At 37.2% G+C, this 18,752-nt stretch overlaps 2 protein-coding genes across 12 annotated transcripts in view; both read left to right on the top strand.

Moving 5' to 3' along the window:
• The window catches only part of LOC138336597 (dentin sialophosphoprotein-like), a 77,456-nt gene extending 71,549 nt beyond the window's left edge, over positions 1-5,907 (top strand). For 10 of the 11 annotated variants that reach the window (XM_069286163.1, XM_069286149.1, XM_069286187.1 and 7 more), the window contains one exon: positions 782-5,907. In XM_069286163.1, the coding sequence (XP_069142264.1) occupies positions 782-842 (61 nt within the window). In that variant the 3' untranslated portion in view covers positions 843-5,907. The remainder of the gene's footprint in view (positions 1-781) is intronic. The other variant, XM_069286134.1, reaches the window with a different exon arrangement.
• A 10,480-nt stretch (positions 5,908-16,387) lies between these two features.
• LOC138336589 (uncharacterized) lies at positions 16,388-18,503 on the top strand. Its single transcript, XM_069286107.1, has one exon. The coding sequence runs from the start codon at positions 17,585-17,587 to the stop codon at positions 18,452-18,454; it is 870 nt and encodes a 289-aa protein (XP_069142208.1). The 5' UTR covers positions 16,388-17,584; the 3' UTR covers positions 18,455-18,503.
• Positions 18,504-18,752: the final 249 nt, after the last annotated feature.

Below are 18,752 nucleotides of genomic sequence, written 5' to 3'. Positions count from 1 at the left end.
AGACAATATATGGCTTATAGGTCAATATGGATGTCAAAGGTCAAATTGGCAGATTTGAAAAAAATATTATTCTTAAAAATTACAGATGATGGCATGCAACCAATAGTAATTAAAATATTAAAATACAAATGTCAACTTACTTTCATTGGATTATCTTAGCTTTGACCCATAAATTGACTCAAGAATTTCTGTGATTGAAGACATATCAGACTGCAATTCTAATAATGCATGATTCAATTTCATTGTTTTATATTTGTGGTTCAACAGCAACCAGAAAAACAAATTTTCTACAACATGATCATTTAATGTAATGCAGTATAGAACAAATATCTAGTTAATTCTGTCATATTTCTACAGCAGTATATGAACAAATATCTACTTATTTTCTGTCATATTTCTACAGCAATCAAATTTAAATGTAATGCAGCAGTATAGAAATATCTAGTTAATATTCTAAAGTAAAATATCTAGTCATATTTCTGTCATCAATTTCTACAGCAATCATTTAATGTAATGCAGTATAGAACAAATATCTAGTTAATTCTGTCATATTTCTACAGCAGTATAGAACAAATATCTAGTTAATTCTGTCATATTTCTACAGCAGTATAGAACAAATATCTAGTTAATTCTGTCATATTTCTACAGCAGTATAGAACAAATATCTAGTTAATTCTGTCATATTTCTACAGCAAACCCAGAACAAATATCTAGTTAATTCTGTCATATTTCTACAGCAGTATAGAACAAATATCTAGTTAATTCTGTCATATTTCTACAGCAAACCCAACAAAGGTGTCTTTGTCGCCTTTAACAAAGTCGTCATGGCCTGGGCACCATAGTCTATAGCGGTCACTGAAGCTGGACATTGGTCAAGATGTTTCACTTAGATCTGGGGTCTAAACAGGAGGACAGGAGCTTGACTGTACAACTCACTGCAGTAAAGCTTTTAGAGAGATGTAAAAATGAGAATACTTAAAGATGCTCCACCGCTGACAGAACATATATGGTGTTTATCATTTGAACAATAACTGGTGTTCAATCATGTTTAATTAACACAAAAAATAATGAAAAAAAAATGTTTGCCTTTGGTGCATGGGCAATCAGTACTTCATTCCATATAGGATATAGTGCCACGGAATTTTTCCGGGATGCAATTAATCATTTGTTATATTTTTAACTTAAAATAAAATCAGAAGCTCAAGCTTTTCAATGGTGGTAATGGTGTAAAGTAAGTAACTTTTGTAACTGAAGAAAAATACTAAATCGTCTCCTCCTGTTTTTGATAGTGAAAAAATACCATTTGACGGCGGTGGAGCATTTTTAAGCAACAAAAATCACGTTTGGTAATTGGACAACCATGACATTTGTTACCATGGTCACTCGTGCTGAACAACCAAATTAGGAATGTACCATCTCATAGACTACTATGGTAATAAGATAAATATGAAACACTGCTCATTTGTTAGGTATCAGTTTCTGTGTTTGTATCATAAAAAATTAAATTTAAAAATGTTTTCAGAACATTTCTTTTATCAATGGTTGTTTAATATGAAGCATCTCTTTGAAAAAATGTGACTGGGGATGACTATAGAGTTACAGAGCCATGGTACAAAGATGTACAGTATTAAAGAAAGCAAAAAGAGGAAATACACAAAAAATTGAAATGGATACAAGAAAAAATAGATTCCACAGATGGCAGAACGTATGTATACACACATGTATTGGTAAAAAACAGTGTGAATAATTGTATAAGAGAGAGAATGTAGTGTTTGTATGAATGGATCAGGGGGAAATGTAGATTGGCCATAATTGAATGAAAGGAACAATGAAAAAGTCCTTATTTATTGTCAATTTTCAATGTTGTGACGTGAAATCATATTCAAGTTTTGCTGCAAATCTGTGTTTAAACAATTTGATTTTAAATCTACATTTAAGTGTATTTGAGATCAATTTATTTTACTCAAATTATGTTATTATGTCGTCATCCGTCCAAATTGTTTTTTTGGTTTTTTTTTCATCATTTTTTAAAATTTTAATCCCAGTATACAGTGGGCATATGATTTATCTAAATTATCAATAGGACAAAATTATTCCATATTTAAGTTTTATATGCTATTCCTATATATCATAGGGTAAAAAGGAATTGCTTTTAGATTTTCTTGGGTTTTTTGGGTTGTTTTTTTTTGAGATGTTCGTATTTTTTTAATGGTATTAGAAAACAAAAATGTATTTATGTATTCCAAAGTGTTTGAAATCGAGTCAGTAACTTGTGTGTGTGGTGTTTATAAACAGATTTAGGTACACATTATATCTTATCTAGTCTGATATTTGAATTTAATATTTGAATTAGTTTAGTATTGATTATGATAAAAATACACAAATAAAAAAACAAAGTAGAATTTTTGTAGTAGTTTTAAAGAAATACCATGCTCAAATATATAATATAGCTCAGTATTATCTTAATACATAATTTTCTGAAGGCAATACTGCGTTAAATGGTATATTAAACGAGAAGGAATTTCAGCTCAGCTGCAATCTGTGATAAGATTTCCATGCAATATTGTGTGTTTATATATTTTTATTGATATGTTTCACTGACCGAGCACAATGTGATATTGTACCATTCACTTCTACACACAATCACTCCTTGTGTCAGCTATCATCAGAGTAACCTCCCCTTGATTGCCTCTTCGGCAAAGAGTCATTCAACCACATGCTTATTTCAGAAACATTTATTCTACTTATTCAAGCATAGACTGCCAATAAGAGTCTTGTTGACCAAGATGACCTTTGGCTGTGGGGAAGTTAGAGTAACTGTAAAACACAAAGTACAATTTCAAATTAGTGTATTATTTAATTTCCACAGGTGAAAAATGGCTTTTAGGGAAATTATATATGAACGTTCAAGTTAATGATTTGTAATGTAGTACAAGTGTACTGTATATCTGTGGATAATTACAGTAATTAGGATAAATTAAGATGCTCATTATGATTAATGATACAGGGATATTTTTGTTGTCATTAGTGAATTGGTCAAAGTAGCTTGATCATTATTATAAACATTATCTATTTTATTGAAATGTTCATATTCATCATTTCCATATTCACAAAAGTTTGTTCCCATAAACTTGGGCAAACATTATTCATATTTAATGAAATGCCTACCATTTCATTAATTTCTCAATCCACCAACGTATATCTAGATCATTTTAATGTAGGTATTTCCTAACAATCATTTTTCATGAAATTTAGAGTAGATAGAAATATTAACAAATGAAAATGTTTTAGATTTAAAATCAAATAATTTAAACACAGATATTAGGGAAACTTTGCAGCAAAAGCGGCAATTCACTCTCCTAAAAAGTCTGAAGATTTCCAATATTGGCATGAAAACAGTTTGTATACATTGTATGGGTGTAGAGGAGAGAGTGTTACGGAATAAATTTTCAAAAGTAGAAAACTATTGACATGAGATTGTTTTTGGTAAAGAGAGAGCTGGTTGTGTGAGGTTTTGTTACATTATATGTGTTGTGTTCTACAAGGTGATGTACTGTGATCATCATTTTAATGATGCTTTGTTGTATTTCATTGAGAGTGGTATGATTCCTCATGCGTACGAGTGTAGAGAAGGACACGTTTTACCATATCTACCTGAGATGGTATAAATATAAAGTACTTCCCAACAACGAACAACTGAAATAGATACCAGTGTTACTAGGGTTACCTATAGCTTGAAAAGCTTTGTGGTTCTTTCACCACTTTTATTTTAGTATTTTTTATAAATAAACATAAATATTTTATTACTCATTAATGTTAATCGAAGTACTGATGCGTGACGACCTTCACCCTCCTTGCGGTGTACATTGTGTCCAGTCAGTACTTGTGTTGTTGTAACCAAAATGCTATATATATATATATTATGACAGCTGTTAACATCTGGTAACTAACATCTGTGTAAATTGCAAAAACATGATGACCGCGTATGTTTGAAAAAAAAATGTGAAATTAATTTTGTTCATTTTGATGGGTTTTTTCTCAAATATTTCTGAGAGCAATATTTTGAGATATCTATGATGGAAAGCGACGGCAACATTAGAAAACTAGTCTGGGTGCAATAAATTACAGCACTGGTTGCTCAATCTATCCTGACACTAGTTCTGCTGAATGTTAAGTGTCAGTATACTAAATCGTATAAGTGAGAATTTAAACTCATGTGTTGTCTGCTGTGGCAACCAACTTACTGGCCAGTGGTGTGACATTTTAAATTGTACTGTCTATGGAAGATTGGTTGTATTAATTATTGTCTCTGGAATGTGATTTATTGTTCTCTCAACAAGTGGATGAATTAGATCCAATTTGTAATACCTACAGTTTGTGTAAAATTTCTTTATTTGACAGCTCAAAAGTGCTTCAAGAAAAACTTTTAATATTTAGATAGGTTGTCTCCCTTAGATTTTTAATATCTTTTGCTTTGATCCCAATTCCGTCCAATGAGATATTTACATATTATTTATTTCTTTGATCTGTGTATTGTTTATTTATTGTAATTTGTTGATTTTAGTATGTAGATACAGATTTTTTAAAATATTAATAAGTCATGACTTCATTTTATAACTGTGCATATCAAATATAGCTGAACTACATGTATTTATATGACTGTATTTATTATTCTGTGTAGACACCTTTTTGCTACAAACATTCCTGTATTTTATAAGTACCATTAAATAAGTCCTGTCATATACTGTTTCAGTAAAAACACTCTTTGTAAACATTTATTTGAGTAAAAGTCCTCTCTAATTTCCATAGAAATTAAAACTAACTTGAATGATTTTTCTGAGCTGTTTACATCATTTTACCAAAGCACTCCCACTTTTTATTATACATGCTTAGTGTATGTCACATCATTTTTATCTCTTTTTTCGAGGCTGAAATTAATGGTTTTAATTGATATTCATAAGTCCATTACTGGCTCGCTGATTGGCACGAAAGCCCCAACCTGTCTATAAAGGCAACCTGTCTATAGTGACCGTTTTTCTGTCACCCCTTCAGTGGTCGTTATAGACAGGTTTGACTGTACATGTAAATAATTCCAGAATGATCATATCCTATATGCCAAATACCCATGGCAAAATTTTACATTGAAGGTACTGCCAATTTTTAGCAGTATATTCTGGGTGGCAGTGGCTTCATTCTCCAGTTAGAGAATAGAATTGTTTCCCTTTAGAGACGTTTTAGGTAAAACTGTTTTTATATGTAGTAAAAATATGTTTGTTTTGAAAATATGATTATTTTCATGTGTCTTTGTTATTTTTTTCTGTTGTAAACCTTAAGTATTGTGTATTTTCGAAAGTGGAATTTTGGATGTATAATGTAATGAATCAAAACGATGAGATTCTTTAAATGTTTAGATATTGCCAATCCAAATTAAGATATAAAATCTAAATCAAAACTGGATTGGCTTTTTTCTTGCAGTTTAAATATTTTATGTTTTTGATCTTTATACAAAGACACATTTGATTTCCCTTTCAGTGTCCTTTACTTAATGAAAATATCTTTTTTATGTTATTGCCAACTTAAGAATAATTAAGTGAAGAAATATCAACAGAATAGAGTCATGATGTTTAGTTTGTAGAAATTAGAATGATTAATGTTTGCATGGCGATGCAAATCTTGGGAGGATTTTTGTCTCTGATTCCTAGCTTTTATCGTTGTTTAAGTCCAGGTGATTTACCGCTGTATGATTTAACTAGAGATTCCCGTAATTTATACATATTGTCTTTATGATGTTCATTTCCCTTTTATATATATACTGTATTCATTTTCCATATAATGTACAGAATTCCGTCCTAAATATCAGATCTCTGATTTGTAGTATACAAGAAATAAAATATTTTGTATAAAGACTTTGTGTGTGGCTTTAGTTTCAGTGTTTTCAATGATTGATAATGTAAATCTATAAAGGAATACTGAAGCTGTTATTTATTTGACATATCTCTACATAACATTTGTACCATATTTGACATATCTCTATATCACACTTGTACCATATTTGACCGAATAAGCACCCTCGTCACTATGCACTCCATCCCTATCTTGGAGGCCTATACCACTTACATTGAATTTAACTACATGCAGGCTGAAAGTACATGAATACCAAATTAGTTTCTTTATTTCGTTACCTTTGTAATTTGATTTATACAATGCTTACTTAATTATCTTAATTTACGCCCCTCATTTTTCTTACCTTTTAAGGACTTAAATAGGTCAAATATGGTACCAAATGAGTTTCATATCACAAATTGATAAACAGAGATGGAAATATTTCGTAAACAGTTTAAAAATTAGAATTTTGAGTCACTTACCAGCATGAATATTTGTGGTGAAGCTGTTGGAATTCTTTCAGAAGTAGCAGTCCTGCTCAAGGTTAGAGGTTAAAGGACAACTTCAGGAGTTGACATATCCATACCTATTTGATGGACCATAAGACAGACAAATCTGATACCAGCTTTTCGTACAGATATAGTGTGGACACCAGACATCTAACCTATATCTGTGACAATGTCTCCCAATAGCCAGGGCAGAGTAACCTTTAATTAACAAATCTTTGTGAACTGCTTATGATCTAAAACCAGTCCAGTAGGGAAGCTTGTTTAGGTAATGTCTATGTAGTTGATGTAAGAGACAAGATCACAGGACCATGTTCTGAATGTCGCAGGAGTCATTAAATGGATGTGGGCAAGATTTGAAACGAACATTACTATTTTGGAAGGGAACAAAATGTTATCAAGAGGAAAAAATATCATAATTGGATTACTATCAGAATTGGTCAGAAGAGCTGCCAGAGCAGTACCGGAGTACAGTTTTAGGGTTGTCACAGTGCAGTGCAACCAAGTCTATAACATGTTCAAACACCAACATTCAAAATTTGAGAATATACCAACCCAATATCCTGAAATCATCACGGGATACGTCACATCACGGGATACGTCAATGTTGAAGTTGGAAACGACAAACTACCGTTAAAATCGTAATGGAAAAGTATGGCAGTTGTACAATGAATGAAATTTCAGTATACCTGTACGATTTGTGTGGAATGAACAGTCCTGTGATTGGTGGGACACTCCTCTCATACAATGCTGACATGGATAACCCGTTACCACCTGTGAAAGGAATCAAAACTACACAGGGTACTGACGGTATGATGACCAGTAAAAAGAGACAATTACTACAAGGTGTGAAGGTAAGGAAAGGAACTGATGTAGGAAGTGGCCATCACTTGATAACAAGTTACACCAGCCTCAAACTCATGGAAGACGCAACAACACACAGAGTGAAGCAGCAACACCCACAGTGAAGTAACAACACACACAGTGAAGTAACAACACACACGGTGAAGTAACAACACACACAGTGAAGTAACAACACACACAGTGAAGTAACAACACACACACAGAAGTAAACAACACACACAGAGTGAAGTAACAACACACACAGTGAAGTAAAACACACACAGTGAAGTAACAACACACACAGTGAAGTAACAACACACACAGTGAAGTAACAACACACACAGTGAAGTAACAACACACACAGTGAAGTAACAACACACACAGTGAAGTAACAACACACACAGTGAAGTAACAACACACACAGTGAAGTAACAACACACACAGTGAAGTAACAACACACACAGTAAGTAACAACACACACAGTGAAGTAACAACACACACAGTGAAGTAACAACACACACAGTGAAGTAACAACACACACAGTGAAGTAACAACACACACAGTGAAGTAACAACACACACACAGTGAAGTAACAACACACACAGTGAAGTAACAACACACACAGTGAAGTAACAACACACACAGTGAAGTAACAACACACCAGTGAAGTAACAACACACACAGTGAAGTAACAACACACACAGTGAAGTAACAACACACACAGTGAAGTAACAACACACACAGTGAAGTAACAACACACACAGTGAAGTAACAACACACACAGTGAAGTAACAACACACACAGTGATGTAACAACACACACAGTGAAGTAACAACACACACAGTGAAGTAACAACACACACAGTGAAGTAACAACACACACAGTGAAGTAACAACACACACAGTGAAGTAACAACACACACAGTGAAGTAACAACACACACAGTGAAGTAACAACACACACAGTGAAGTAACAACACACACAGTGAAGTAACAACACACACAGTGAAGTAACAACACACAGTGAGTAACAACACACAGTGAAGTAACAACACACACAGTGAAGTAACAACACACACAGTGAAGTAACAACACACACAGTGAAGTAACAACACACACAGTGAGTAAGTGAGACAACACACACAGTGAAGTAACAACACACACAGTGAAGTAACAACACACACAGTGAAGTAACAACACACAGTGAAGTAACAACACACACAGTGAAGTAACAACACACACAGTGAAGTAACAACACACACAGTGAAGTAACAACACACACAGTGAAGTAACAACACACACAGTGAAGTAACAACACACACAGTGAAGTAACAACACACACAGTGAAGTAACAACACACACAGTGAAGTAACAACACACACAGTGAAGTAACAACACACACAGTGAAGTAACAACACACACAGTGATGTAACAACACACACAGTGATGTAACAACACACACAGTGAAGTAACAACACACACAGTGAAGTAACAACACACACAGTGAAGTAACAACACACACAGTGAAGTAACAACACACACAGTGAAGTACAACACACACAGTGAAGTAACAACACACACAGTGAAGTAACACAACAACACACAGTGAAGTAACAACACACACAGTGAAGTAACAACACACACAGTGAAGTAACAACACACACAGTGAAGTAACAACACACACAGTGAGAACACCACAGGAAGTAACAACACACACAGTGAAGTAACAACACACACAGTGAAGTAACAACACACACAGTGAAGTAACAACACACACAGTGAAGTAACAACACACACAGTGAAGTAACAACACACACAGTGAAGTAACAACACACACAGTGAAGTAACAACACACACAGTGAAGTAACAACACACACAGTGAAGTAACAACCAACAACACAACACACCCGTGAAGTAACAACACACACAGTGAAGTAACAACACACACAGTGAAGTAACAACACACACAGTGAAGTAACAACACACACAGTGAAGTAACAACACACACACGTGAAGTAACAACACACACAGTGAAGTAACAACACACACAGTGAAGTAACAACACACACAGTGAAGTAACAACACACACAGTGAAGTAACAACACACACAGTGAAGTAAACAACATAAGACAACACACACAGTGAAGTAACAACACACACAGTGAAGTAACAACACACATGGTAACAACACACACAGTGAAGTAACAACACACACAGTGAAGTAACAACACACACACAGTGAAGTAACAACACACACAGTGAAGTAACAAACACACACAGTGAAGTAACAACACACACAGTGAAGTAACAACACACACGTAACAACACACACAGTGAAGTAACAACACACACAGTGACAACACACACAGTGAAGTAACAACACACACAGTGAAGTAACAACACACACAGTGAAGTAACAACACACACAGTGAAGTAACAACACACACACAGTGAAGTAACAACACACACAGTGAAGTAACAACACACACAGTGAAGTAACAACACACACAGTGAAGTAACAACACACACAGTGATGTAACAACACACACAGTGAAGTAACAACACACACAGTGAAGTAACAACACACACAGTGAAGTAACAACACACACAGTGAAGTAACAACACACACAGTGAAGTAACAACACACACAGTGAAGTAACAACACACACAGTGAAGTAACAACACACACAGTGAAGTAACAACACACACAGTGAAGTAACAACACACACAGTGAAGTAACAACACACACAGTGAAGTAACAACACACAAGTGAAGTAACAACACACACACGTGAAGTAACAACACACACAGTGAAGTAACAACACACACAGTGAAGTAACAACACACACAGGAAGAACAACACACACAGTGAAGCAACAACACACACAGTGAAGTAACAACACACACACACAGTGAAGTAACAACACACACACACACAAGTGAAGCAACAACACACACAGTGAAGTAACAACACACAAGTGAAGCAACAACACACAAGGAAGCAACAACACACACAGTGAAGTAACAACACACACAGTGAAGTAACAACACACACAGTGAAGTAACAACACACACAGTGAAGTAACAACACACACAGTGAAGTAACAACACACACAGTGAAGTAACAACACACACAGTGAAGTAACAACACACACAGTGAAGTAACAACACACACAGTGAAGTAACAACACACACAGTGAAGTAACAACACACACAGTGAAGCAACAACACACACAGTGAAGCAACAACACACAGAGTGAAGTAACAACACACAGTGAAGCAACAACACACACAGGAAGCAACAACACACAAGTGAAGCAACAACACACAGAGTGAAGCAACAAACACACAAGTGAAGCAACAACACACACAGGAAGCAACAACACACAAGTGAAGTAACAACACACACAGTGAAGTAACAACACACAAGTGAAGCAACAACACACACGTGAAGAAACACAACAAGAACACACACAGTGAAGTAACAACACACACACAGTGAAGCAACAACACACAGAGAGTGAAGCAACAACACACACAGTGAAGCAACAACACACAAGTGAAGTAACAACACACACAGTGAAGTAACAACACACACAGTGAAGTAACAACACACACAGTGAAGTAACAACACACACAGTGAAGTAACAACACACACAGGGAAGCAACAACACACACAGTGAAGCAACAACACACACAGTGAAGCAACAACACACAAGGAAGCAACAACACACAAGGGAAGTAACAACACACACAGTGAAGCAACAACACACACAGTGAAGCAACAACACACACAGTGAAGCAACAACACACAGAGGGAAGCAACAACACACAGAGGGAAGCAACAACACACAGGGAAGCAACAACACACAAAGTGAAGCAACAACACACAGAGGGAAGCAACAACACACACAGTGAAGCAACAACACACACAGTGAAGCAACAACACACACAGTGAAGCAACAACACACACACAGGAAACAACACACAAGGGAAGCAACAACACACACAGTGAAGCAACAACACACACAGAGGAAGCAACAACACACACAGGAAGAACAACACACAAGGGAAGCAACAACACACAAGTGAAGCAACAACACACAAGTGAAGCAACAACACACAAGTGAAGCAACAACACACACAGGGAAGCAACAACACACACAGTGAAGCAACAACACACACAGTGAAGCAACAACACACAGAGGGAAGCAACAACACACAGAGGGAAGCAACAACACACAAAGGAAGCAACAACACACAGAGGAAGCAACAACACACAAAGTGAAGCAACAACACACAAAGTGAAGCAACAACACACAAGGCAGCAACAACACACAGAGGGAAGCAACAACACACAAGTGAAGCAACAACACACAGAGGGAAGCAACAACACACAGAGGGGAGCAACAACACACAGAGGAAGCAACAACACACAGAGGGAAGCAACAACACACACAGTGAAGCAACAACACACAGTGAAGCAACAACACACAGAGGGAAGCAACAAACATGACACACACAGAGGGAAGCAACAACACACACAACAAGTGAAGCAACAACACACAAAGTGAAGCAACAACACACAAAGTGCAGCAACAACACACAGGGGAGCAACAACACACACAGTGAAGCAACAACACACAGTTAAGCCACAACACACACAGTGAAGAAGTTTGACATATAAAGTGATTAATATTAATTAGAAAGAAACAAGATTTCAAACAGGAACTGAAGAACAGATTCCGAATCATGAGTAAAACATGAGTACCAAGCATCATCAGAGAAAAATTGAAATAAAATAGGAAGTTTTCCAAAGAAATAATTGGATATATTTTTAGATATAAGAGACAGACAAATATAGAGAGGATAACAAAAGGGACAACAGACAACAGGAGATATATGAAATTGTATTTCTTCAAGTGTACCAGACAGAATCCAAATCAGTGAAACATGGCTTCAAAATACTGTACACTAACGGCATCCCCAATACTCCTGGAATACTGTATAATAACGGCATCCCCAATACTCCTGGAATACTGTACAATAACGGCATCCCCAATACTACTGGAACACTGTACACTAACGGCATCCCCAATACTCCTGGAATACTGTACACTAACGGCATCCCCAATACTCCTGGAATACTGTACATAACGGCATCCCCAATACTGCAGGAACACTACACTAACGGCATCCCAATACTGCAGGAACACTGTACACTAACGGCATCCCAATACTGCAGGACTGTACACTAACGGCATCCCCAATACTGCAGGAACACTACACTAACGGCATCCCCAATACTGCAGGAACACTGTACACTAACGGCATCCCCAATACTGCAGGAACACTGTACACTAACGGCATCCCCAATACTCCTGGAACACTGTACACTAACGGCATCCCCAATACTGCAGGAACACTGTACACTAACGGCATCCCCAATACTCCTGGAACACTGTACACTAACGGCATCCCCAATACTCCTGGAACACTGTACACTAACGGCATCCCCAATACTGCAGAAACACTGTACACTAACGGCATCCCCCAATACTCCTGGAACACTGTACACTAACGGCATCCCCAATACTCCTGGAACACTGTACACTAACGGCATCCCCAATACTCCTGGAACACTGTACACTAACGGCATCCCCAATACTCCTGGAACACTGTACACTAACGGCATCCCCAATACTCCTGGAACACTGTACACTAACGGCATCCCCAATACTCCTGGAACACTGTACACTAACGGCATCCCCAATACTCCTGGAAACTGTACATCCTGAAAGGAACACTGTACACTAACGGCATCCCCAATACTCCTGGAACACTGTACACTAACGGCATCCCCAATACTCCTGGAACACTGTACACTAACGGCATCCCCAATACTCCTGGAATACTGTACACTAACGGCATCCCCAATACTCCTGGAACACTGTACACTAACGCGGCATCCCCATACTCCTGGAACACTGTACACTAACGGCATCCCCAATACTCCTGGAACACTGTACACTAACGGCATCCCCATTACTCCTGGAATACTGTACACTAACGGCATCCCCAATACTCCTGGAACACTGTACACTAACGGCATCCCCAATACTCCTGGAACACTGTACACTAACGGCATGTAACACTACACTAACGGCATCCCCAATACTCCTGGAACACTGTACACTAACGGCATCCCCAATACTCCTGGAATACTGTACACTAACGGCATCCCCAATACTCCTGGAACACTGTACACTAACGGCATCCCCAATACTCCTGGAACACTGTACACTAACGGCATCCCCAATACTCCTGGAACACTGTACACTAACGGCATCCCCAATACTCCTGGAACACTGTACACTAACGGCATCCCCAATACTCCTGGAACACTGTACACTAACGGCATCCCCAAATACTCCTGGAATATCGAGGACGCGCTAAAGGCAACAAATAGGACAAAGACCAGCACTGAAGAAAAAGTCAAAAGATTATTAAAAAGAGAGACAGGAGAGAGAATCTTGAGAACAACGGATGGGAGAGGTGTTCTATTTCACAAAAGGCTGTATTGGAAGGTCTAAGTATGAACACCAGCAAGGTCATGACACCGCAGAAAGAAGAAACAGAGAACAACAAGAGATAAACCAAGTGCAGAGGATGATTTCCGATTTATAGGTTTTCCTCTACATTCGTATGCCTCTTTATGTTCTCTGGTACATAATTCATGTCCATTGTTTGTCCTTAAGGATCTGCTCTAGTGAGGTTTCAGTCTCGTTGAAGTCTCGTTTCAATATTAATCAAACAGCTTTTGTGATGTAAAAATAAATTATTGTCACAATTTGAAACAAATTGCCATAAAGAAAATATGTCAAAAAACTTATACACGAATTTTAAATGACCAATTTAGTGACCATTTTGAAAAGGTGAATTTCATTGAAATCAATGATTTTATTGATAACCACAAGAATGACAATGCAGCTTATGCCCGTGGAAAGGTATTACAGCCATTTCTCGGATTATCAGAGGAGATGACTTTTTACCTAGGATATGATCTGAAGAGAATATCATACTAATACCAAAGGAAGGAGATTTAACTGCTTAGAGAGCAATCCCGTTACTTTTTTGTCCCCTGCAAGATATTCTGTAAAGATTTGGTTTGACAAGTGAAACAGGCAGCTTTCGTAAAACAAATAAAATGTAAAGCAGTCATATACATTTGTTAAATAGATGTAATATGATAAGAAACGAAGCATCGTCGAAATATACTTTAAGAATGGTAAGGGAAGATTTTCCATAACTATGACATATCAGTGAAGATAGAGGAAATCGGCTAGGTAATGCAATCTCTCTAAACTGCCGTAGATTTGCCAAGATCATTGGAGAACACGAACGGTATAGTAAAAGGGCTAGTAAATATTGGTATTTAAACCAGGAGTTTTTCCTCTGTGTCTTTGTTAATTTTGGCGATGACATATCCTCAAGTTGCTGACTGCTAAGTGGCTCTGTCGACTTTAATCTGTAGCTTTATTTACAGTTTCACAGTGCCACATGCTCTGAGCTAGGAGGTTGTTCATAGCTCCTTAAAACTATCATTCTATGGTGGCATCCATCCTCAACATTCACCCACATTACACAACGAGGGGATGTTATGATCATGGAAGGAAGTCCCAGACATGGCAGAAATGCTGATATCTGGTACATCTGTTCCAGGACCAACAGAATACCATACAGTGTATACAAATTTACAGAAACTATGAAGGCAGTGGTAGCTTGTCGATATCAATGGAAGAAACAGGCAACACCTTATGGGTAGAAGTAATGGCTTTGTTTTGAAACAAGAGAAATAAAAATCTGTCTACCATCGACAATTTTGTTTTATATTACTATATTTACACTTGCTAGGCTTGTTCACTATACGCAAGTACTAGCCGATTTTGATTTACGTGGCTTTATTAGAAACATCAAATGTACATCCAACATTTCAACAATGTATATGACATTATCCGGAAATCAGCAGTCTTGTAAATACCAATTAGGGCACCGTAATGATTGGCATACTAGTAGTATTTAGATTGTACAACTCGACAAATTAGAGGTAATATTTCTTGTAAAAATGAAAACGAAAAACTTTATTTCTATGCAAATATCACTAAAGTAAATGGTGCGGAAAATTTAGATACCGATCGCAGCAACAAGAAACTTGATGTTCATCATGCCATCGGTCATCTAAAAGACAAAATAGCAGATACTGTTAAACCAACATTCTACTTCCGCGAATTTCGCGATCAAACAAACTTCGCGAAATTTTCTATCCGCGAATTAGTAACTACATCAGTTTTATTGAAATGTATTTCTGTAATTCAGTCAACTTATCGACGAAAGTTTCTCTCCGTGAACTTCATATTTAAATGAAACCGCGAAATTTAGTAGCCGCAAAAGAAAATTGTTTATCGTAACACCTTCTGGTTCGGACACCGGTATGAAAAAGATAGAGGTTTTACAGTTTTCTCTCATAAAAGCTGACCTCCATATGTTTAAAGCCATAAAACTTTGAATTATATATCAGTTGTTAACCCCTTTTCAAACTGAAGACCGTCCTTAATCGAGCTTTAGAACGTACAACGTTTTGGTCTCTGTTGCACAATTCGTAATTCAAAAGAACCTTTATAGCGAGGTGTTATGAAGTAACTGACGTTTCCTGTAACGATTCTCTACCAAAGGCATACGATTTTCCGGTCTGTCTCCATTGCTGAATTCGTAGTTCCGGTATGGTCTGGTGCTCAAAGTTTGTCCGCTCGGCTGATCGAGTTTGAATCAACTGAAACACTATATGATTTATCGAACAGTTTTGCAGCATGTTGGTAGTATGACCTCTTGCGCAGTGGGATGTTTGTAAACTTACAGTTTATAGAATATCGATAGTCTATTAAAACACACGTGGTGGCTTCATCAATAAAATATTATACCCGATTCAAGCTGGTCCTGTGGATCATTTAGTTTTCGCCATATTGGGCAAAGAAGCGTGACGAATTGGTTCAATAAAGCCGACTGTTAAATATATCTAATAGCCCATTTGCGCACGTGTCTGAACACGATGGTAGTTTTATCCGAGAACTTCACGCTTCTTTTGTAATCCCGAGTATATAATTCATAGGTATATATACGTTACACACATGCGTGTTTTAAAGTGAATACGTCACCCTGTTTGTATACAGCGCCCCAAACGGTGAGGTTTTAAGTACACACGTATACACATGTATTTGTCTAGGCACCATGGAGCTATACAATGGTAAATCTTGACACGACAGGAATGTGATAATGTTCAGTGCCAATAAAAGTGTGTATTTCCGAAAGTTTTTGTCACTGAAGATAACACCCAGGATACCGTTTGGAAGAAGTATGTTGTACCCGTGATACCCTTTCTCTGAAAACTAATGATACCATCCGAACGTTCTTTACCAATGCCTTCCGTGTTAGCTACCTGCCTATGAAGTACCTGGTTTGTATTATATTCTAAGTAGATCAAGACGGAAGATACAAGTACCCTGTCGAGATATCAACTCCTCGACGAATACTCAGGCGACCCGGGGTGTTTGTGGATCGATATAGGTAAAAACTTTCTATAACGTTCTATAGTGTGCTTGTACACGGACTCAATAATGTATGAGAAGGCAATACTACACAGTGTATGGGTACTCGGCTTCGAAGGCTTCGAAACAGCGATCCAAGGCTTTCTAGGTACCGTACCGAAAGTCCCGACTCACACAGGGGAACCTGTTTCATGAAATGCTAATGAACTCAAGGTATTTTGAAAGAAATCCGCCAAATAAGTTTATGTTTTGGTTCAAGTGGAGTTGTGGAATGTAGAGATGTTTCAGACTATCGATGAACTTGGCCTTGAGTTTATACAGGACCTGTTTGACTCATAGTCCTCCTTCTCAAGGAATTCTGGCGAAGTAAAGGAATGTTGAAATCGATACAATGGCATATGCTGTAAGTTGGTAGACATTTAACCTGGCTATAAATCTGTCGTAATTGGAAAGTTGTGTGTCTAGTAACATTAAGTGTGTTCGAATCAATGGAGTAAGGATATATAAGCTGCTTGTACACTTTATGGTTGTTTTTCATGAGAAAACACCAGGTGTATATTTCCCAAGACGCCATTGTTTGTGAACAGTTAATTACACAAGGAGACTACCGATGCTGGTTCATGCCGCCAAAACACTACAACAGTAACAATATATATACTACTGTAACAGTGCCATGATCATCTTCTGACGCCAGAAGCTAGTCTGATGGTGTTGTATCATTCACCAATGTTCAGTTGGTCAAATTATCCACCATGGAGGATTCCTTCGCTAAGGATTTCGACAACCAGTTTGTTCAGAGCAACATGTTCCAAGCTATTGCTGCTAAAGACTGCAGGAAACTTCTTTCTCATATCAAAAACGGGGATGACGTCAACGCCGTTTGTAAACGGACAAAGTATACATATTTGCACCTGTTAACAAAAGTGGCTCTACCAATAACGGAAGTGTATTTTGTACCTATGGTATATCAACTTTCCAATGCTGGAGCGGATATAGACGCCATCGATCTGAACGGATTTAATTCTTTACAATTGGCTATCAAAGGGGCTCTTTTGGACCTCATGATGGCACTTTTAAAATGTGGGGCTAAAACTGACCCTGAAAAAGAACATGAATTGTTTTCAAAACTCCTCGGTCCATGCACATACGAACTTGGAAGTTGGTACCGGAAGTTGTCGCCTGGATTCTGGGACGCCGTAGATAATGACAAAGCTTTCAAAGTAAATATTTTGGTGAAATGTTGGTGCAGAATTAACATATACAGAAACGGTGTGTCTTTAATTGAACACGCCAAAAAATCAAAGGCATGTGATAAAATCATTAAGATGTTAATGGACAACGAAACAACGATTGAGTTCGCTCACGCCACCATTGCCGGAGATGAAGACCGGATGCGGTTCTTTCTATTACACCATCATATTAATATCCACGCAAGGGACATGCTCAATAGAGATGGCTTCTTTGACCCATATACGCCTATAACGTTCTATCAAGCTGCTACCAAATATGGTCATACACATGTTCTTCCAATGATAGCTAGTGCAGAGAACGGGACATTTACATGTAACCAGTCACGCGCCCCGCCACAAAATGCCAAATCCGCTATATGTGTTATATCATAAAACGTTATGCATTGTTGTTATTTTTGTTGATTAAAAACATCCACATATGTTTATTTCTCATTACATTCTATATTAGTCCTTTGTCGATAGTGTGTTTATCGACGTTGTTGTTACAGGCTTCTCCTTGTGTATATTACAAGGTCAAGGTCATTATTTATGGCGGTTGCCTTATAGCAGAAACATACATACATTCTGCTTATAGGTACATTTTTGTCTCATCTGAGATAATACATAAACACAGACACCGTTAATTGGATAGTGTTTATATCACATACAATGTATTAGCCTGTGGCACGAG

This window comes from Argopecten irradians, chromosome 1 (assembly GCF_041381155.1).
Source record: "Argopecten irradians isolate NY chromosome 1, Ai_NY, whole genome shotgun sequence".
Lineage (NCBI taxonomy): Eukaryota > Metazoa > Mollusca > Bivalvia > Pectinida > Pectinidae > Argopecten > Argopecten irradians.
This window is presented reverse-complemented; position numbering and strand designations above follow the sequence as displayed.